This window comes from Salmo salar, chromosome ssa17, assembly GCF_905237065.1.
Source record: "Salmo salar chromosome ssa17, Ssal_v3.1, whole genome shotgun sequence".
NCBI lineage: Eukaryota > Metazoa > Chordata > Actinopteri > Salmoniformes > Salmonidae > Salmo > Salmo salar.
Genome location: NC_059458.1, coordinates 62,676,013 through 62,699,178, shown reverse-complemented (window position 1 = coordinate 62,699,178; position 23,166 = coordinate 62,676,013). Strand labels below are relative to the sequence as shown.

The 23,166-nt window shown below is 43.6% G+C and overlaps 1 protein-coding gene across 13 annotated transcripts in view; it reads right to left on the bottom strand.

The window, feature by feature from the left end:
- Positions 1 to 23,166, bottom strand: part of LOC106576312 (protein phosphatase 1 regulatory subunit 12A) — a 67,956-nt gene that overhangs the window by 4,089 nt on the left and 40,701 nt on the right. For 2 of the 13 annotated variants that reach the window (XM_045699924.1, XM_045699925.1), the window contains exons 9-27: positions 22,569 to 22,705; positions 20,935 to 21,042; positions 19,770 to 20,033; positions 18,594 to 18,685; positions 18,032 to 18,151; positions 17,327 to 17,479; positions 16,797 to 16,961; positions 16,429 to 16,590; positions 15,525 to 15,615; positions 14,721 to 14,903; positions 14,331 to 14,526; positions 9,531 to 9,661; positions 9,017 to 9,082; positions 4,660 to 4,676; positions 4,250 to 4,370; positions 4,021 to 4,125; positions 3,848 to 3,895; positions 3,629 to 3,659; positions 548 to 598 (exon numbers count right to left, since the gene is read on the bottom strand). In XM_045699924.1, coding sequence (XP_045555880.1) covers positions 567 to 598; positions 3,629 to 3,659; positions 3,848 to 3,895; positions 4,021 to 4,125; positions 4,250 to 4,370; positions 4,660 to 4,676; positions 9,017 to 9,082; positions 9,531 to 9,661; positions 14,331 to 14,526; positions 14,721 to 14,903; positions 15,525 to 15,615; positions 16,429 to 16,590; positions 16,797 to 16,961; positions 17,327 to 17,479; positions 18,032 to 18,151; positions 18,594 to 18,685; positions 19,770 to 20,033; positions 20,935 to 21,042; positions 22,569 to 22,705 — 2,222 coding nt within the window. In that variant the 3' untranslated portion in view covers positions 548 to 566. The remainder of the gene's footprint in view (positions 1 to 547; positions 599 to 3,628; positions 3,660 to 3,847; positions 3,896 to 4,020; positions 4,126 to 4,249; positions 4,371 to 4,659; positions 4,677 to 9,016; positions 9,083 to 9,530; positions 9,662 to 14,330; positions 14,527 to 14,720; positions 14,904 to 15,524; positions 15,616 to 16,428; positions 16,591 to 16,796; positions 16,962 to 17,326; positions 17,480 to 18,031; positions 18,152 to 18,593; positions 18,686 to 19,769; positions 20,034 to 20,934; positions 21,043 to 22,568; positions 22,706 to 23,166) is intronic. The other 11 variants (XM_014153410.2, XM_014153413.2, XM_014153411.2 and 8 more) reach the window with 8 other exon arrangements.

The following is a 23,166-nucleotide window of genomic DNA, read 5'->3' as shown; positions in this document are numbered from 1 at the left end:
CCAATCTGACATCTCCTTAGTTAGAAGGGCATATGAGTTACGTCAACATAGATTATATAGAGCATCCCAAAATGTACACACACACACACGTGAATACACACATATTCAGAACACACAACACAGACAGGATATACTGGGGGCTCAAATCAAACAGCACTATGCTGACTGTCGGTTAGGACTGTTAGGTTATATAACTACTATGCTATAATTCACAGCAACAGAGTTTATCAAAATGGGACATTGAATTGCCTCCAGCCCTGCTCACATTGGGCCTGTGGCAGAGATAAAAATAGCAGTCTTTGTGCAAAAACACTAACCTGTATAGTAACTGTTCAGCAATACATTTCAGCAGGGCATACTAATCTAGTACAGTAGTGGTCCAGCTAAAGTATACAGTATGTTTAACAACAGAATATTGACTGCTGTTCCTGATCTTAAAGGGGCAATATGCAATTATGTCACTCACAACCTTCTGGTGCCCTACACACAAATAGGGCCATACAGCCAACTACATACATCCCGAGGGCCCAGTCACATGAGACAGTACCTTAAGTTCCTCCTCCATATCAGAGATCTTCCTTTCTAGAGCTCTTCTTTCCTGCAGGGAGGGGGACAAACAGATGTTAACCCCGAGTTTAAAGAAGAGGGAGACGAGCATAGAAAAAAAACACAAGACAACTACCACATACAGGCGCCCACAAACTGCTTCAGTTATGTACCCTCACACCTCGTGGCCAAAACGAAGGCCATACCTCAGCTCCGCAGCTCAGCTGTTACACCCTATTTTTCTTGACTAAAACGAGATTCCCTGGGAGGAAAAAACGATAACTATTACAATTTACTTGTCAATTTAGTCAACAAAAATGTGATGAGACTCCTACGTGACTAATGTACATTTAATTTGACACGGCACGCGGACCACGGCGCTAATGTCACAACATTTGGCAGTCAAGTGTCACCTGGCTTCGCATCAATTCAAAAGATCAACGAGTGACTGAAGTGACCACCTGGAGCTGTGTGGGAGAGCTGGGCAGATCAGCTTAATCAGCTGCAGACCGCAGAACATGAAACACGTAAATTCTGCCAATGAGAGGACTGCATTAAATATTCTGCATGCATACATGCTGAGGATTGGACTTGTTTGTAGAATTGACATCTTTCAGTTGCACGGTCTGATTGAGCTGATCTAGCCAGCTCTCCTCCCACTCAGCTACCCAGGTCACTTCAAATCACACGTCAATCTTTTGAAGTGATACGAAGCCAAGTGCGAGGACACTTGACTTGTAACTAAACTCAACTAGAAACAGTAAATGTTTACTCAATTTCATGTTGGCTATTTTTGCTTTGATCACATCAGAGCCTCTATTTTCCCCATTATTCATCTGTGTTGCTGCTCATGCGCCACGGTGCTCAAACGCAACTGGTTGCTTTTTTCCTGTGGGAGAAACTAATGCTATTTGTTGAATATTAGGAGTACGGTAATACTTCTGACATTTCTGGAAAGCTCAAATTGTCCCCTTTTCAAGAAACCACTGTTTTTTACCCTCCTTGACAGTTATGATGGGGAGAAAATCTGTTGTAAATTATAGCCTATATGGTTAATTATGGCTGGCATTAGTTACAATCTGCCACAATAATCAATGTTAGAGGTAGCCTACTTATTTAGTAGAAGAAAAAAAATGCACCGACTATGTGGCTAAAATGTGACTAAGCCTAAAAAGGTATTTTAAGACTAAAAGAAAGACTAAATCTAAATTGACACTGTCTGATAGTAAAACCTAGCTGCAGTTATATCCAGTTATGTGACGGTGGAGATGAGGTATGAACGTCAGATAACAGAAGCAGGTTGAGGAGCTTCATGAAGAAAGAGAGAGGCGAGAGGAGAGTGGGTGAGGTACACACGCATGACTGTGAAGCATATCAAAGCCAGAACCATGGAGACTAATCTAAAAGACCTAACAAGTTTAGTGCTGCATGTCCCATCTTCTCCTGATGTGGTTATTTAAACATGGCAAGTTAATGAAATGACACATGGGTAATCGTCAGCCATACTGGCAGGCACAATGCAGCTAAAATCAAAGCAGTTGTCTTCGTTTACAAAGGCAGACCCAAGCTGTGAAGGTCTGGAGGTGTGCTGACTAAGGAATGCCAGGGGAAAGCCATCTAAAATCCGGTGACAACATGGACTTTAAGCAGACTAAAGCAATAGAATAGGGTATGAGTAAATCACTCATGGGAGATGTTGGGAGTTCAGGATAAAAGTTTTTTCTTGGCCACCATACGAACTACATGTGCCCGTTGTTGTTAAGGAGATGTTTGGGTCAGTCGTTAAGGTGCTGTTTCTATGGGGTCAATTTCACGCCATATGTATAAAATATAATAAATCGTGAACTTGAAAAATAAAGTTGAGAATGTATACATATTTGAGGACAGTTTAAATAATGGATGTTGAAATCAAAAACCCAACAAGACATCAAAAGAAAAACCCCAAAATTTGTAAGCAAATCATTTTAAAGCGAGAGCAAAACAAACCATCTACCTACTTAGGTAAACATATTAATTACTTGTTGCACAACATTTGGCGCAGGTGTACGGCGAACCAGTTACCAACACCTGCGCCAAATGTTGTGCGACAGGTAATTCATGTTTCCTAAGTAGTAAGATGGTTTGTCATTAAATGTATTAGACAGACATGATTCTAATATCCGTACATTATTGACCCGTGATTGACAGTTTGAAGTAAGTTAGCTAAAACGAGGTGACATCAGACCGTCTACTTAAGGAGGCAATAGAAAAAAGGCCTGTATCATGTTCATTGGATTAAGATGAACCGTCACTCCAAAACTAGCAGACCAATACGCCTCCCTCTAAACCTCACCCTTCACGGAAAAATAATGCCAAAACTCACAATCGAAAAGACTGGCAGTGAAAGCAAAGATACGAGTAGCGTAACAAAAAGGGTAGTACATGCAGGCAAGAGCGTAGGCCAAATCTGTTTCAATAGGATTGGTTGCTGGGAAAGATGAACCGAAAACGATTTTTGCATTCGTTTTCAAATCTTTTTTTTAATCATTTGTCAGAGTCTTGCTCCAGCTTTAAAATTATTTACTTAAAAGTTTTGGCGTTTTGCTTTTGAAGTCTTATTTTTGTATACAATTCTATACATTTTGCTTTCAATTGTTTGGTTTTTGATTTCAACATCAATTATTTCACCCATCCTTGAAAATACAATGTTTACATTCAACTTTATTTTTCATGTTCACGATTTTATTTTGAAATCAATACATATGGCGTGAAGTTGACCCCATATGTTTGTGTCAGTCGTTAAGGTGATGTGAGTGAACACTTGCCAAGAAAATGGCAAAAAGCACATGCAGAAGATAACATATTTCCATTGAAACAATCCATCATGTATACTCGCTATCACACACTATGCAAAAAGAACAACCCTGGAGAAGTGACCACACACACACACTGGGTAAACATTTTCAAAAACACGTGAGAGAAGGTAGGTAGCTCGTGCTTGGGTGGGGTGGCACGCCCCCCCAGCCAACTATATGGGCATGGTGAGCCAGCCAGCAGGAGAGGCAGTAGACCAGAGAAAGTAGTCAGGTTTATAAGACCATACCACCCAGCTGAAATTGGGGCCTGCTTGTAACCTTCAGACATAAACCAGTTGGCATTGATTACCACGCTGTTAACCACTACCAATTCAGTTCAAGCCAATAACAATTATTGTATTTGTAAGTGCCTTCGATACATACAACTCATTTTTGTGAGTTCATTCATTTGTTGGGCAAAATGATTATATATATGTTAAAAACATAAAACACTTAATAATCATTACCCTTTTCTCCATCTCAAGCTGCGACCGGTCAGCAAAGCGCTCCTGCCTCTGTAACACAAGCAACGTCGATAGCCCAAAGTTAGCGAGGAAGTCCTATTTATTCACAATGTGTGATCCTAATGCTACATGATAATTTCCCAACTGTACAGTGCAGCCTGGCCACAGTGCCTCACCTGCGTGGCTTTCTCCAGCTGTAGCTTCAAGTCATTCAGCTGCAGGTCTGTGTCACGTAACTGGGCTTTCAGCTTCTCATTCTCAGCTAGGATCTGCTCATAAAGCTGAGAGGAAAAACAGTCAGAAAAACATCTAACTTCACAGGGAAGAATTACTATTTCTATGGTGGTGTTGAGTCTGGTGTGATTTTAACTAAGGTAGAAGGTGAGTGTCTGGGAACTCCAGTACCTTCTTGTAGTCAGTGCTATCGTCTCGGTCCAGCCTGCTTGAGAATGACCTGCGACCCTCGCCGTAGCCACGGCTACCCAAGTGGTCATAGCGGTCAGAAGAGGAAGTGCTGCTCTCATTCCTGAGGAGAATAAAAACATTGATACTTAGCTCTAGAGTTACAGTATCTTATCGGCCATGTCTAATATTTACACTGCCATATACCAGGTTGTCAACGGTTTATTTGGTCCAAAGTGGCACAAGCCCCCCCAAGTGAAGGCTAAGTAGCAGACAGGAAGGATGCATTCCCAAATGGCACCCAATTCTCTACATTGGTCAAAAGTAGTGCAATGAGCCCTTGTCAAAAGCACTATATAGGGAATAGGGTACCATTTGGAAAGACCTGAAGAATAACTGAATTTGGCACGTACCTGGACAGTCGGTCGCTCTGTGAAAAGAAAAACAGAAGTGATTTAATGTCTTTAACCGATGTTACAACAAGCAAATCCACATGACAGATTCAGAGCAGTGCAGTTTTCCTGTTGTCTAGACAAGCGCAGTGCCTGGAATGTAGATGATCAATTAGAGTGCATTTGAGGGTTTCAGTTGTTCTGCTGGGGAATGTTTGGCGCATCACACTGAAAACAGGATGTTTAAGGTGGCATTCTATTCTCCTAGCACATTTTTTTGTCCATTCTTTTTGTAAATACTAAATTAAATGTACTGATAGGTTAGTCATTTCCTTGGCTTCACAAAGGTCTGCCTCCTTGACTTGCAAAGAGTTGACAAGGCTAGATGTTGGACCAATCAGTGTCTACCCCCTCAGCTCCGAGCCTCTCTCCCTTCTCATAGCACCTGACCACTCCGAACTGCAACAGTCCCCCCCCGACATTCCTGAATGGCTGCCAAGCCTGCCAGTGCCTTAAGGGGCTGCCCCTGAACCCCAGCCTCTCCTAGCTCCAGCGGCTACAGCAGGCGGGATGGGGGTCAGAGGGCCAAGCCTACAGCAGTGTTCAAATTGCTGTTGGCTTCCTGAAGCTGAAGGAGCCCGAATGCCAGGAAAAGCACTTGTGTGTCAGCACATCTTTAAGACCTTAGCTACAGAGATTAAAATGGTGAGGGGGAAGAAAACTGACATGTACAACTGGTTGAATTACAGAACATAAAAATACACTGCTTAACAAAAACACGTTTTATTTAACCTACTTCATATATTTCGCAGATCTTGACAAATTCAAATCTACCTCAAGTCGTAAATTAAAAAATGTAATACAACTGTGCTTCACTGCAAGTAATTGATAAATGCAGAGAGATTCTTTCATTAACTCCAGTTATCCATGGCTCTGTTTACCACCTAAAATCAGTGGGCAGACTGGAGGGGTGAAACTAGTTTCATATTGCAATATTATATCGATACTTGTATATCAATTTGTACTGAATGCATTTCTAATTTACACATCTTCATCTGGCTTTTTCAATTGTAAAGATTACATTTTTTATTGCAGCGTTTTAAAACTCCTATATCTTTTGTTGCTTTACATCAATGCACGAGCGGGCGCCCTCTCCATCAATTCTATTCAAATATCATGATAGATATATCCTAGCCTACCTCTTTCAAGTAATAAATTCAATGCAGCATTAGCCTTATATTTTGGTAATGAATGATGGTTATGCATAGTAAGCTTCTAACTTTTAGACTGTCTCTTGCGCAACACGCACAACTGTGCTCCGCTTGCTGGCCTCTTTTTTTTTTTAACAAGGGCTCCTTAGCTCTTGGAGTCCCATGCAGGAAAAGCTAGACTAGTATATTATTCAAGCATGTCATTAGAATTATGACAATAAGGACAACTTATTTAATTTAACTGTTGAAAGCGAGGAAGGAATGAAGCAACACTAGAGAGAAATAGGTAGGCTAATAACAGAGGAAATATTACAAAAAAGGTCAATCAAATTCGCTAGCCTATACTTGTAACTTTGTAGGCCACATGTGCTGCACCAGAATCGCATGTTCTCTCCCTGCTTTATCATGGTTTGAACAAGGTGCGTAATTCCAGTCCATATAATACAGTTCACACTCAGAAAGATTAGTGCCACTAGCACCTGGCCACAAGATTAGTGCCATTTATATACCCATAGCATAGCTACATCCATGTGCTTGTATGCGTTCCTGTTGTGCATAATGTGCAGTAGCCTATATATCACATAGCATATGTATTGGATAACGTCCCAATCATTTGGCCCGTCTTTAATTTATGGTTCATAATATGCATTTAATCATGCTCAGGTTGCATCGGGCTTGAATTTTCAAATCAAAGCTCTAATCATAACCAGACATAGGCCTATTTATATGCTTTTGACTGACACTTCCGGTTTTGACGGGAAATACCGGGTTACACGGGAGAAAAGTTATTCATTCTCAGGATGGAACATTTGTAAAATACCAGGAAAATATTCAACCCTAAATGCTAGGTAACGTTAGTTGACTGTACCTGCACCAAAACTCTTGTATTGTTTATCCTATAGCTTGTTCTCCATCTTCTTAAAAGGTGAGCCAACATGTTTTCAGCCCTTTTATTTCCATGACTGATCAAAAGTCATGTTCTCGTCTCTCTGTAGCAGACATAGTGAACAATATAGTTTGAAACATCAAATCGCAACACAGAATCAGGAGAGTCGCTATACATATCGGCCCCTAAGTAACATCGTATCGTGAGGTCCCTGGCAATTCCAAGCCCAGGGAGAAACCCAAATCAACTCTGCCAGGAGGGAGCAGCTCTTCCTGAATGCTTTCCTATCCATGCAGAGATAAATGGACCATTTCCTATTTGGTGTTCCGTTCAGGCCACGCCCCAATGTGCAGCCTCCAACAACAGAGATACTGGCTTTATGGCTGGTTTCTCCGTCCAGCTGCCTTCCTCCTCCCACTGTGTGCGTCATCTGCAGCCAAGCGCCTGGCCACAGCACTGTCTGCTACGCAGTAGTGCACACGACACACCCCTTCCAAAACAGGAAGACTTGGCCAGGGAGACTCCATAAGATTTAACCTTTATTTTGACAAGAAAGTCATGAGACCACGGTTTCTTGCAGATGGACTCTGCATTAAATCAGATTAAATATACAAAATTACTAAAAGTATTAAAACATCCATCAGAGGTCACTTATCATTACTCTAAACTGACCAAGGAGGACGAGAATCTCTCATTTCAGAGAGCTCTGTAAGTTGTTTTATTTTGCAACTTTTATGTGGAACAAAGCAGCTTTACCCAACTCTGTGGAGACCGAAAGGGCCTCCAGTAGTATCCAAGCCTGAGACTGGGTTTGGTGATTTGCAAGTATAAATTGAATCAATGATACAGTAGACATAGGATGTTTCTGCATGAGTCCTTTGTAGATAAATAAAATGCTGCTCTCCTTACATACAAAGAGGCCTAACCCATTTTTTTGTTAGTCACACCAACCCTCTCCTCTCCCAAAGCTACACAGGAACTCTGTGGGGGTTATTTAGCTATCATTACAGGGTGATGTCATGTCCACTAAAAATAAGTCCTGGCTGATGGCAGAATGTCTGATTTTTCACTGCATGTGAAAAAATCAAATCTAAAAAAGTAATTTACAATAACTGCCCAAAAAAAGTAACTAGTCCAGAATATTTTCTCCTCCATTCGCAGAATAGTTTCCTAATAGTGAAAACGGCCTGTACGTTCAACCTTTGACATAAACAAGACAAAATGTCCTTTGTGTGGTGGCTTGTTTTGGAACTTACTATGGTGCAGTGCTTTGCGTTTGTGGTCACCTTAGCAACAATCACAGGAAAGGAGGAACCATTAAATCCAAAGTCATCAGAAAGAGGGAGTCTTTACAGTACCAAAGCTGGCCAAAATAGGCCAAATTAAGGAAAATCAGAGGCACTTGCTTGGCCGTGACTATAGACAAAAGAGCAAAAAAAGTTGATTGGGGAGGTTGAATGGGGTGAAAAAAAAACTGGCCAGTAACTAAAAAGCAAGTGTTTTATCAAAACTATTAGTCACCCAATAAATGAGCACGTCTTTCCTTAATAGTGGTCATTAGTCAGTATGTGCTGACATCAAAGTTACATTCCATCAAAGTTTAGTTGGGTAAAAGTTAAATCATCCTTTAGTTTGGGTCACAGCCTGGAGGTTGGACCACAGACAGTTGCGATAAAAGAGGTCAATGGAACTCAACCAAAACAAATGGCAATGCCATGGAAACAAGTGGTAGAAAGATCTGGAATATCCTAATTGCCCCCCAGTAAAAACAGCCTATATTTAGGCTATTGTTTATTATGTATATTTCACAATATGTTGGGATATAAATCTTAGCACAATACTAGTAAGGATGTCAACCCCAATAGATGTGTATGTCATCGTCATCAATCAATGGGGTTCATGACATACACATACTGACACTAATGTAGACATGCCTTTCAGTTAAACTACTGACTTCCCATAACCAATTTCTGAATGCTAGCTATGCAACCATCTCATACAAAACACGAGATAGCATTTAGCAGTCACTTCTTTAAAAAGTGAAACAGGACAACTTCTAAAAGTTAGGCAGCGAAAACAGCCAAATATATCCAAATCAGACTTTAGTAACCACCTTGTGAGCCCGTTTCAAATGAATACATAAATACGGAATATCCGCTTAGTTTGATCCGATTTGTTGAATTTGCGCCAATGAGGGCGTCACTGCATCCTGTGTTCCAATGAGCTCTTCACTGCATCTATTGTGGGTTTATTTCTGCATGGTTGTGTGGACTGAGGTTACCTGAGGTTCACCCTTGATGCTGCCTTCCTCTGAGTCCGCCGACTGGTCTGGGTCATTGTCATCACTCTGGAATACAAGGAGGGACAGAAGGTCAGGAACAGCCCTGGGACAGTTATCCTCAGAATAAATCCATAGCCTCGCTGTAATTCCCCATTTTTTATTTTTTTCGTTAATTAGGCAAGTCAGTTAAGAAGAAATTCTTATTTACAATGACGGCCTACCGGGGAACAGTGGGTTAACTGCCTTGTTCAGGGAAAGAACGACAGATTTTTTACCTTGTCAGCTCGGGGATACCGCCCCAATCAGCTACATCCAGAGGTGTTTCATGAGGTGCACTTCAGTGTAGTACCTCGAGAGTAGTTGTACTGCTAAATCTATAAAATGGCTTTTTACCTCAAACGGACATGTATCCTTATTGCCTTATGTGTGGGTCAAGTGGGCTCTGATCATTACACTTGAGGCATGTCCACATTATAGTGTCTGTGTGTGTGTGTGTGTGTGTCACGTCACAAACCCCATCTTGGGTCCAGAAAGACACCCCGGTGGAGCGTCTCTTCTCACGGGGCCGCCGGCGATCCCGTATGGAGCGGGGCTGGGACTTATCCTCTCCCTCCTTCTCCTCCTCCTGCTGCTTCTTGTCTGATTCTGTCAATCACAGAGAGATTGAGTGAGACACCTGCACCTGACCTAGCACATTTTGGGGTCAATTCCAATTCTGCATCCTGCTTACATTGTCAAAATCAAAATCACCCAATAAATGAGCATGTCCTTTATCAATAGTGTTAATTATAGTCAGTATGTGCCGACATCAGTTTCATTCCATCAAATCTTTGGTTCGAGCCTCCCAAGTGGCGCATCGGTCTAAGGCACAGCGTCACAGACCAGAGGTGCTACTACAGACTCGGGTTCGATCCGAGGCTGTCACACAGCTGGGCCAGGACCGGGAGACTCATAGGGCAGTGCGCACAATTGGCCCAGCATCGTCCAGGTTAGGGGAGGGTTTGGCTGGCTGGGATTTCCTCGTCTCATCGTGCTCTAGTGACTACTTGTGGCGGGCCAGGCGCCTGCAAGCTGACTTCAGTCATCAGTTGATGTTTCCGCCGACACATTGGTAAGGCTGGCTTCGGGGTTAAGCAAGCAGCGAGTCAAGAAGCAGTGCGGCTTGGCAGAGGCATGTTTCATTTAAGGCATTTCATTTTTAGGCAACCCAATCCTCTCCCTGCCTGGGTGGCATTCAGGTTAACCGTTCTGTGCTCAGATGGCCATTAGATACAGTGCCTTCAGAAAGTATTCATACCCCTTGACTTATTCCACATTTTCCACAGCCCGAATTCAAAATGTATTAAATTGACAATTTTTTCACCCATCTACACAAAATATCCCATAATGACAAAGTGAAAACATGTTTTTAGATTTATTGAAAATGTAATACAGGAACCTAATTTAGATAAGTATTCGCACTCGAGTCAATTCTTTGCAGAAGCACCTTCGCCTTTGAGTAGTCTTTGGTGCCTGTATCAGCTTTGCCCCTTCGATTTTCTCCCATTCTTCCTTGCAGATTTTCTCAAGCTCTGTTAAGTTAGATGGGGAGTGGCGGTTAATAGCAATCTTCAAGTCTTTCCACAGTTTAAGTCTGGGGTTTGGCTGGGCCACTTAAGAACTTTGACATTCTTGTTCTGAAGCCATTTCAGCATTGCTTTGGCTGTATACTTGGGGTCATTCTGCTGTTGGATTGTAAATCTTCGTCCCCCAGTCTAAGGTCGTTTGCACTCTGAAGCAGGTTCTCGTCGAGAATTTGCTTGTATGTCTCCATTCATTGTTCCCTCTATCCTTACCAGTCTCCCAGTCCATGCTGCTGAAAAGCATCCCAGTAGCATGCTGCTGCTACCACGCTTCACAGTAGGGGTGGTGTTACACGGGTGATGAGCTATACCTGATTCTCCAGACATAGCGCTTTGCATTCAGGCCAAAGAGTTACAATTTTTGTCTTACCACAGAATCTTTTAGCTTATGCTCTTAAGTTTTTCACGTGCATTTTTGCATGCTGCCATGGGCCTTTTTCTCAGGAGTGGCTTCAGTCTGGCCACTCCCATAAAGCCCAGATTGGTGAAGTGCTGTAGAGACCATTGTCCTTCTAGCAGGTTCTAACATCTCAGCCAAGGAAATATGTAGTTCTGTCAGTGATCATTGGCTTCTTGGTCACCTACCTGACCAATGTCCTTCTTGCCCGGTTTCTCAGTTTGGTCGGCCGGCCAGCTCTAGGCAGAGTTCCATATTGTTTTTTTTAAATTTCCCAATGGAGACCACTGCGCTCTTGGAAAATTTAACAACTCTAGAAATTGTTTTATATCCTTCCCCAGATAAATGCCTCATCACAATTATCTTGGAGCGCTACGGACAGTTCCTTGGACTTCAAGGTATAGTTTCCTCTCCGACATGGACTGTGGGACTTTATATAAACGTGTTTTTCTTTAAAAAAAATCAAAAAATGTCCAAACAATTGAATTAGCCACAGGTGGACTCCAAGTTGTAGTGACATCAAGGATGATCAAAGGAAATTGGATGCACATGAGCACAATTTGGAGCATCATAGCAAAGGGGTGTGAATACTTACATACACACACTGAACAGAAATCTAAACGCAACATGTAACGTGTTGGTCCCATGTTTCATGAGCTGAAATAAAAGACCAGAAATTTCCATATGCACACAAAGGTTCTCTAAAATGGTAACACATCTGTTAGTGAACATTTCTCCTTTTCCAATATAATCCAACCACCTGACAGGTGTGGCATATCAAGAAGCTGATTAAACAGCATGATAATCACACAGGTGCACCTTGTGCTAGGGACAATAAAAAGACAAATGTGTTTTGTCACGCAACACAATGCCACAGATTTCTTAAGTTTTGAAGGAGTGTGCAATTGGCATGCTGACTGTAGGAATTTCCAGCAGAGCTGTTACCAGTGAAATACATTTTAATCTCTCTACCATAAGCCACCTCCGTAATTTTAGAGAATTTGGCAGTATGTCCAACCGGCCTCACAAGCGCAGACCATGTGCAACCACACCAGCCCAGAACCTCCACATCCGGTTTCTTCACCTGCAGGATCGTCTGAGACCAGCCACCTGGATAGCTGATTAAACAGGAGTATTTGTCTGTCTATAATAAAGCCCTTGTGTGGGGAAAAACAAATTCTGATTGGCTGGGCCTGGCTCCCCAGTGGGTGGGCCTATGCCCTCGCATGGCTGCGCCGCTGCACAGTCATGTGAAATCCATAGATTAGGGGCTAATGAATTTATTTCATTTGACTGATTTCCTTATATGAACTGTAACTCAGTAAAATCATTCTAATTGTTGCGTTTACATTTTTGTTCAGTATAAATTAGATCTGTATTTCATCTTCACACATTTTTCCTAAAAACATGTTTTCACTGTCGTTATGGGATACTGTGTGTAGATGGGTGAGAATCTATTTAATCCATTTTGAATTCGGGCTGTAACAAAATGTAGAATAAGTTTCTGAAGGCACTGTATATCTAATAATGATACATACTCCAGCCATACCTCAAGATGGGAATACATTCTACATCAGTAGAACTCAAGCTTCTATTTTTCAATGAATAGGTCTGCTGTTGAAAGCAGGAGTATCTCAGTATAATATTTGTGCGTGCATGTGGGTCTACTCAGCCACAATCAATGCACTCCTGAAAGTGTGTCCAGTATGCTTACAGTTTGGTGAAGTAATCCTTCTAAATGCTAAATGACGTAAATGTAAATGAGTACATAGATTTATCATACTGATACACCAAATGGCAGCAACAAACTCAGCAAAAAAAGAAACGTCCCTTTTTCAGGAGCCTGTCTTTCAAAGAATTCGTAAATATCCAAATAACTTCACAGATCTTCAATGTAAAGGGTTTAATGAACCATAAACAATTAATGAACATGCACCTGTGGAACGGTCCTTAAGACACTAACAGCTTACAGATGGTAGGCAATTAAGATCACAGTTTTGAAAACTTAGGACACTGAAGAGGCCTTTCTACTGACTCTGAAAAGCACCAAAAGAAAGATGCCCAGGGTCCCTGCTGATCTGTGTGAAAGTGCCTTAGGCATGCTGCAAGGAGGCATGAGGACTGCAGATGTGGCCAGGGCAATAAATTGCAATGTCCGTACTGTGAGATGCCTAAGACAGCACTACAGGGAGACAGGACGGACAGCTGATTGTCCTCGCAGTGGAAGACCATGTGTTACACCTGCACAGGATCAGTACATCCGAACAACACACCCGCGGGACAGGTACAGGATGGCAACAACTGCGCAAATTATACCAGGAACGTACAATCCCTCCATCAGTTCTCAGACAGTCCGCAATAAGCTAAGAGAGGCTGGGCTGAGGGCTTGTAGGCCTGTTGTAAGGCAGGTCCTCACCAGACATCACCTATGGGCACAAACCCACCATCGCTGGACCAGACAGGACTGGCAAAAAGTGCTCTTCACTGACGAGTCGCGGTTTTGTCTCAGCAGGGGTAATGGTCGGATTCACGTTTATCATTGAAGGAATGAGCGTTACACTGAGGCCTGTACTCTGGAGCGGGATCGATTTGGAGGTGGAGGGTCCGTCATGGTCTGGGGCGGTGTGTCACAGCATCATCGGACTGAGCTTGTTGTCATTGGAGGCAATCTCAATGCTGTGCGTTACAGGGAAGATATCCTCCTCCCTCATGTGGTACCCTTCCTGCAGGCTAGTCCTGACATGACCCTCCAGCATGACAATGCCACCAGTCATACTGCTCGTTCTGTGTGTGATTTCCTGCAAGACAGGAATGTCAGTGTTCTGCCATAGCCAGCGAAGAGCCCAGATCTCAATCCCATTGAGCACGTCTGGGACCTGTTGGATCGGAGGGTGAGGTCTAGGGCCATTCCCCCCAGAAATGTCCAGGAACTTGCTGGTGCCTTGGTGGAAGTGTGGGGTAATCGCTCACAGCAAGAACTGGCAAATCTGGTGCAGTCCATGAGGAGCAGTACTAAATGCAGCTGGTGGCCACACCAGATACTGACTTACTTTTGATTTTGACCACCCCTTTGTTTAGGGACACATTATTCAATTTCTGTTAGTCACATGTCTGTGGAACTTGTTCAGTTTATGGCTCAGTTGTTGAATCTTATCTTCATACAAATATTTACATGTTAAGTTTGCTGAAAATAAGTTGACAGCAAGAGGACGTTTCTTTTTTGTGAGTTTATGAGGTTTAAGACAACCCATAGTATTTAGAGCTCTGAACCCGTAACTCTGCTTTCATGGCTGACCTTTCTCAGTGTCCCTGGAGGAGCGGCTGTAAGAGGAGGTGATGCCGGTCAGGCTGTTGGGCCTGTTGAGGGAGCTGGAGGTGATGCCGGTCAGGCTGTTGGGCCTGTTGAGGGAGCTGGAGGAAGTGGAGGACGGGGTGGAGGCCGTGCTCAGGGTGGTGGTCGAGGTGGCGGAGGGACGGTAACGCTGGTAAGTCTTGAGAGAGGAGAAAGAACAGGAAATCCAGAGTGGTTACAGTCTCCAGATCAAACAACCTGGGCTTGAGGAAAACTGCAACAACAAAAAAATCTCAAAAGCGATTGTCAGTTTACACATCAACAGTAAACTCATATGTTGTATTTCCAGATGGATAATAGAGCATCGTAAATAACGAGGAAGCCATCACATACCTCTTCGAAGCTGCGGTACCTCGACCGGTAGTCATCCTCCTTGGTTTCACCAGTCTCCTTCTTCTCCTCCTGCTTCTCCTTGTCTTGTTTCTCCTTCTCTTCCTTCTCCTCGTCCCGGGTCCGTATGGGGCGGCTCCTGCCGATGGTCTTCTCTGCCTCTTGGAGGTCAGTCAGAGTCACACCCTGAGAGGAAATTGAGAGAATTTACTGAATCTGAGGAAAAGGGTTGCAGGAGCAATGTTTTTTATTTGGCCATTTTTATTTCCTCATGGAGGGGAAAAAACTACAAAATGGCATTAATCCTCATTTTGGAAGAGGAAAATGTACAACTAATTTCAGGCATTCACTTATTGCACTGTGAACATGATTTTGGTTATAAAAAGTGAACAATTTAACAAGGTATTTTAAGCTGAACCATATTTAGTTATTTCAGATAGTATTAGTGACGGCGTGTAAAAGGACCAGCCCAGTTTCCTACGGCTTGTAAACAATCTCATTAAAACTCGACACGCTTAGGAATGTTTGCCAATTTACACAATGTTTATGTTTCCACAAAAACTGGCAACTTGATTTTTTTTTAACAACAATCAGTTCAGCGATATTACCCCAAGCCACATTAAGACAGAATACTTGATAACACATACATAACTTTTTTTAAATGACTCACAGTAGAGAAATGGACTAACCAACCACTACAAAGTCCAATAAGAAGTGACTCAGTTGAAACTGTTTTTATCAACAAGTATCTCGTTGGCCATTAAGGCCCAGTTCAGAAGCAGAGTTAGGACAGACGTCTTTACTAACCTGGGTAGACCGTCTGGACTGTCTAGCCTGTCTGGAGCGGGCTTTCCTCTGGGACTCCGACTCTTCATCCCGGACAGGCGTGAGGTACGATCTGCAACACAAACAAGAACAAGCGTGAGGTACGACCTTGAACAAAAACAAGCTAAAGGATGAAGATGATCGACATGGTAGTTATGAGATTAGGCTCTTTACTTGAACAGTTGTCAACAACAATCTAAAATGCCAAATCTAACATCCAAGTGTTTTTTCTGCTCACCATTTAATCAACCATATTTTTATTGTACTATCAAGCTATGGAGATATTTAATCTCCGTTCACCTTTTATTTAGCATTAGTCTCAAAATATTGCAAATATTGAGACAGATAATTGTAATGTTTTCTTTGAAGAGGGAATGTGTTCCTTCATCCCATACAAAAATATAAACTCAATCACTTGTGAGCCTTGGCTAGGCCTTGAGAAACCCATCTTCCTTATAAGGAGAACTTTCTGAAGCAGTCAGGGTTCTAGAACCTTCCCACAACAGGTGGCTTATTTCAGCAGCAGTGACTTCACAGGAAGACATGCTCTTAACCCCATTCATTTTAACAGACTCCCGCTCCTCCTCCAGTGTGTACACACTGTAGGAGATCACACCCAATTCTCAAATAGAGGCAATGCAATCTCAAACAGCACAGGATCTTGCTAGCTTCAAGATATTCCGCTTTCTGAGAGACGGCAGTTATTACATTGTTTCTAGTTGTATAAACAAGAGAAGAAACATGAGCTTTGTGTAAAATAATAGACAAGGTGTGTATCAGTGACATCCGTGTTTTTCCCCTGTGGGTGCACGTGTGGGCACCCATGTGTGTTTCCATGTTTGCATTTCAGAGTGTGTGCGTGTGTGTAGACGGGGGGTGCGCGTACGTGCGCATGTCGGACCTGCGTCTCTCCCTGCCGTCAGAGCCAATGATAGTGCCAGTAGTGGACGTGGTGGTGGTGGTAGAACCAGTGTTAATCGTAGGGATGACTGCAGCAGACTCCTTCTCCCGCTCCTTTTCCCTCTCCGCACTCTCCTCTGCCCAGTACCTGATCCACACAATTGTACACAGGACTTCAAAATATGACTAACATTTTTAGGGTTCTCCTAGGATTTTTTAACACCTGAAACATCTAGATTTTAAAAGACGGCCTTATGATAATAAAATAAAATGTACTTATTTTACATAGTGGTGCAGTGCCCCTCTTACATTCTTTGGGGAAATCCCTGAGTGTGTGTGTGTGTGTGTGTGTACCTGCTGGTGAGGCTGGAGGATCCGGTGCGGGTGGAGGAACCCAGGCTGGAGAGCAGACTGCGGTCACGGTGGCCGGTGGGCGAGGTAACAGACGAGGTGGTGGTGGTGCTAGTGGAGGAAGAGGTGGTCGAACCCAGGTCTTCGTGCCTCCTGCCAAAGGAACCACTGTGGATACCAGTGGAACAACAGTCAGATAAGAAATGAGAGAACAGGAAAGAGGGAAGGAGAGTGAAAGATCAGCTGGACAGGAGAGGACCCATTACCCATACAAGGAATGACACGTTATGAAAACTAGGCGATCAAAAACAGTCAACACTGTGGCCTTTGAAGATGAATTCCTCTCCCATTAGCCGTTACCCAGTATTCCAAAATGGGGTTTCTCTCTCTTCAGTTGATGGGAGGGTCAAGAGAACACCAGTCAAAGACGCATGAAACTACACAACACTTATGCAGCCGAGACCGACAGACAGGTGACTGACAGACAGTGGAGGTGGACAGAGGTTGTTGTTCAGTGGGGGCTGGTGGTATACCTGCGGTAAATGCTGTAAGACTGGTAGTGGGAGGCGGGTGACTGCCAGGGTTTAGTGTTACAGGTGATAGGGTCCAAGCTGGAGGCAGACGAGGACTTGGCTGGCACGTCCCGCGTGCTGCCGCTCCGCCCTAGCGTTAGCGTGTGGGACGTGCTGGCAGTGTGTGAGGGTGGGGGGGGAGATAGGCATGTTAGCAAGGGGGCGCACACCACACACATTTACATAACATACATATAACATGTATAAAAACTAATCTCTGATACGCTTGGTCCATGTCTCGGTTTCTTGAGCCGTAGTGATGGATTCTGGGTAATGTAGTTTTGGAACCTTGGCAGATTGTAATGTAGAACCTGGTGTGTAGTATAGAGAAACTAAAGGCACAGAAACCCGACAGGACTAGTACAGTCATGCAGGAGACTGTGGCGCTTGACAGAGGCGTTGGACTGACTTGCATGAATTTTCTCAGTAGATGTTTGCATGTTAAGCATGTACGTGCACTTTTGTCAAATGACAGTACGAAATCAAATCGACATGAGGAATGAACAAAACTACTAAGAGTCAACTAAAGTGGAACTGGAAATCTCCACGACCTTGTTAGTAAGTCCAGAACTAGTACTGAATGAATGGAAGATGGTGCACTGATCTGGTGTAGTGAGGCGGTCAGGTTGAGGAATGAGGGGTAGCATATAGTGAAGCGTGGCTAACCTGCGCTGATAGCTGGGTGTTGTTCGGGTGGTGGAAGCACTTCCTTCACTGTTCTTCAGCTCATCGTCCCAGCGTCTCCTGGTGTAGGAGCCGCTACGTACCAGACTAGCAGCAGAGTCCCTGGGATTGGAACCACACACTACAATAGCACCCAGGGCTCCACAATATACTGGCAAGGACCCGCAGCCTTGTGCTACAAGTCAATACTGGATAAATCCTAAAATGTGCCTAAAATGTAAAATCAGTAATGACTAACAAAGTATCAATGACTGATATTTGTAACATTATATTCTAGATATTGCCAATATGATTGATGCTGGCCAAATGTGAACATTGAGAATATAATTTCTCTAACTATTTTCAGCACTTCATAGAAATATGTATGAGGCCACTTTTTAAATCTATAGATTTTTCATTGTAAACTGAAGTACTCGGATGCAGCAGAGCGGTTACATAAAGACAACATGCAGTGCTGCTTTGGGCCTGTAACACAGCAGTGAACAGCAGGTGGTGCTCCTGTCAATGCACTTTTCCCTTCAGAGGGACCACGCTGGCACTTCACCTGTTCTCCTTCTCGTCAATGTCTGATGTGCTGGCCAGCCTCCTGGGGATGGTGGGGGCAACGTAGGCAAGTCTGGTTCCTTTGTCTTTTTCCTGCACATGAAACATTGGAGCCATTTGCTTGAGCACCTAAACAAACACATGCTACATCTACTAACATTCTTCATACATTGTCCCCCAGCCAACAAACCTGTCTCAATCGACGGTGGATTTCAACTTCAATCTAGCAATGCAACTTATCAAAACAGTATGGAATGGTGAACCATCAACTTCATATGAATGATGACATCCGTTTCAAATGGTGCTATATGTCCAAGCAGCTGGACATAAAAGCATATAAAATACACACAATACCGTTTAAAAGTTTGAGGTCACTTAGAAATGTCCTTGTTTTTGAAAGACAAGCACATTTTTTGACCATTAAAATAACATATTGATCAAAAATAAAGTGAAGACATTGTTTATGTTGTAAATGACTATTGTAGCTGGAAACAGATTTTTTATGGAATATCTACATAGGCGTACAGAGGCCCATTATCAGCAACCGTGACTCCTGTGTTCCAATGGCACGTTGTGTTACCCAATCCAAGTTTCATTTAAAAAAAAAGACTAATTGATCATTAGAAAATCCTTTTGTAATTATGTAACCACAGCTGAAAACTGTTGATCTGATTAAAGCAGCAATAAAACTGGCCTTTAGACTAGTTGAATATCTGGAGCATCAGCAATTGTGGGTTTGATTACAGGCTCAAAATGGCCAGAAACAAAGTACTTTCTTCTGAAACTCGTCAGTCCATTCTTGTTCTGAGAAATGAAGGCTATTCCATGCAAGAAATTGCCAAGAAACTGAAGATCTGGTACAACGCTGTGTACTACTCCCTGTGTACTACTCCCACAGAACAGCACAAACTGGATTTAACCAGAATAGAAAGAGTGGGAGGCCCCGGTGCACAACTGAGCAAGAGGACAAGTACATTAGAGTGTCTAGTTTGAGATACAGACGCCTCACAAGTCCTCAACTGGCAGCTTCATTAAATAGTACACGCAAAGCACCAATCTCAACAGTGGAGAGGCGACTCCGGGATGCTGGCCTTCTAGGCAGAGTTGCAAAGTCCTATAGGGTCAGACAGGCACTGAGGCCTGGGGTCAGACAGTGTGGTGTTAGTTAGCTACTGACCTTCTCTTTGTCCTTGTTGTCCAGGGAGGAGGAGAGGCGGGGGCTGGAGGCCGAGCGCATCACCCCGGCCGTGTCCTTCTCCTTCTGGGCCTCCTTAGTGGCCGTGATCTCTGCCAGCGCCCCGTAGCTGCCGGTCTTCCTCAGGCCCAGGCGCCACGATGCCGGGGACTCGTCCGATTTCTTAGTCTTATCATCCTCCTGTTTATCTTTAGGGGAGACCTCTTTAGGAGAGACCTTACCAGCAGGGGACACCTGCTGGGCCACCTGGGGGAGAGCGAGGGGAGAGGGGTTAGTGGTTAGCCGTTAGCTTAGACACGTTAATAAAGGAGGTTTATTCAGAAAGCAGACGAAGGCAGCAGTCCGGGGTTTAGTTTTCTTGGGTGAAGAACACAGAGCAGTCCACAGAGGTTAAACAAGAGGTCAAAAAGCAAAGGAGTTTTGGTATGGAATGAATCTACTGTCTGATCTCTGGCAGCACTTGAGAACGTGTCATGGATTGACAACAAAATGCAGGGGATGTTTTGAGTAGAGGTGCATGTTCGAGGGGGAACCAAAGGTCTGGAGACATGCTTGAGACACCACAAGTGACTTGTTCCCCTAGAAATAATATAACCACGTCTAGGTCGACGGCTCCCTTGAAAAAGAGACCTTGGACTCAATGGGACTCCCTGCTAAAATAAAGGTAAAAGGAATAAACTCCGGTATTAGACTTTTGACTGAGGGACAGAGTACAAACTCCTTACTCTTAGCAGCAGTGGCAGGCCTAGAATCAGACACTAAAGAGACTAAACACTGTTTACTGAAACTCCAGTTAGTGCATGGATGGATGGGACTGGGTCAATGCAACCTGTTAGGGTTTAGAGGGCTATGTTAAGTCCTCACACAAGCCTTGGGCACACTGTTAAACTGCACACATAATGGCTAGAGAGACATCAAACGGACAATATTTAGAGCACATGAGCCACAGAGAACGCATTATAGGACTGTGTTTGAAGACGCATGCAGTAAATAAATGTTTTGGCAGGGAAGGGACTGTCACTAGGGGGGTTAGCAAGAATGTTGACTGGATGGGCTATAGGGGTCAGGTGATTAGGCAAGTTGTTGTTTGGTGCGAAGGCAACAAGGGCATGGTAACTAATAACTCTGGAACACACCAATGCCTCACCATGGGTTTTTTGGGCACAAGAGAAATGCCAGTTTTGCGCAAGCCTTGACGCCACAATGCAGGACAGCTTGGCTCCGCCACAGGCATGAGGGCAGTAATATAATCAGACTAAAGCCAACCAAGAGCCATGATGAGAGAGGGGCGGACAGAGAGAAAGAGAAACAGAAACAGAGTAGAGACAGAAGCAGCAGCAAAGATGGACAGTACCTTGCACAGAGAGACAAAGACATATTTTAAGGCCTGAACACACCACACAATGTTTACTGACAAGTGGGTCAATCGTTTCTATTGGTTGTGTGAGTGACAGCTCTCGCAGGACACGAGAGGCTTTTTTAAAAGACAAGACAATGCTAGTCTCAAAGCGGACATTGTTAATTGTTTTGATCACTCTCGTTAGACAGAGGACATTGTTGTGGGTGTGCTAGGCATTAAAGTAGGAGGGGAATAAGAGCATTTCTACAAGAGAGATAACAGGAAATATGGATAACTGGGATAGTGATGGGTATATTTCATAGTCTGGACTTCAGCTTGAATGCCGAGTCCTCTAACAAAATGCAATCAGATGGAGGATGCATCCAATGGGAGAAATTTCCATAACTTCAACTTAAAGGGAAAATGTGACCATTTAAAAATATTGGACTTCAAAGTGAAGTAAATGTTTGTAGCTTAACAGGTTATTTTTCTTCTAGTTTAATGATACAGTGCCAGTGGTGTTGAAGGAAAGAGAGTACATTTATAGTAAGAGTAGTTTGTAGTATCATGTGGCGTAAGTCCACCGCCTCAGTTCTTATGAGGGAATAAAGAAGTGCCCTCTGAAGAGTGTAACAGGCCTACACTTAAAGACACAGTATATGGACTGAGGTCAGCGAGTACGTTCAGTCAGCTGCAACGCCACATCTGCACTGCAGAGGGCAGCAGACAAAGGGAAACTGTGGGGACATTTTTGAATGATAAATTCCCATCCTCATTGTGTCTCGTAATAATCAACACTGCTAAAATATCTGCCTGATGGCCTTACCTGTGTCCTTCCAGGGGTCAACAGTGTACCGCTAACAACGTCGAGCAATGACTACCCATCCCCATGTACAACCACCGCCATGTTTGTTGAAGACCAGAGGTCCTGTTCTTCAACTAATCGTAACTCTCGCACCCTGGGCCTCTGTGACGCAGGCGACGACAACAAGACCTACCCAAGTGTTGTACTGTTCATGTGATGGTGTCAAATCCCACGTAACCCCCTTTATGTAAACCCTGTGTAACTTGAGCCAAGCGTGAAGCGTGGGTTTGTGTTAAAGCGTTAACTAAATAGACATTGAATTATATCGATCTGTATACCGGTGAGGTGTCCAGATGTCTCATCTCAGGGCCTCGCGTGAAAGCTGCATTCATAAACTGAGCTCAGGCGTCGCTATGTGTCCCAGATGACAGGTTACATCCTAACGCATCAGCGGTTAAACCTTCCTTTTAGGTTCTATAACTAACAAACTTCTGGGACACGGAACCACTTGGTCAGTCATATGACTGTAGAAAGAGTTCTTCAGTTGTGGGAGCTGTAAAGGCGTGATAAACTCTCTGCAGAAGAGGCTGACGAGGACAAGTGGAGGACTGCAGTGGACCTATCCACCAGGCCGTACCTTCTTGACAGGCGAGGTGAGAGTCACCTGGTTAGTGGGGCTGGTTGGGGAGGTGGAGGACACCGTAACGCTGGTCGGCGCTGGCACCACAGTAGTGCCGTTACTGTTGCTCACAGGGACAGGCGTCTTGCTCTTGTCTGGAGGGGAGGAATAGAGGTGCCAGTATGAGTTACTGATGCATAAAGATGGGTCTATACTTCATCTAACTAACTGTCTGTAGACCATTAAAATGCGACAAGTGTCGTAGGCAAAAACATATTTTTTTAAATAATACTCAGGTAGAGTGTCTGCAGACCGTCGTTGCAACTGTTGTTTGTAAGATATGGTCTGATTAGCATGCCCGCTAGCTACAGCGCTAGCACCAAACCCCTCTTCAGAAATGTGTTGTAGTACCAAAATAATTTTTAAACAGATGGGTTTGTTGCCGTTAAAATAGAACAGGTATGCTTTTTGGACCATATTTTGCTTATGTCATGCAGACCGTCGTTTTTGTGTTTATACTTTTCATAAAGATAACGACAATAGGGGATGTCATAACCAACAATGTTCATGATGTCGTTGCAACAAGTGTATAAAGACACCATTCAAAAGAGTACAT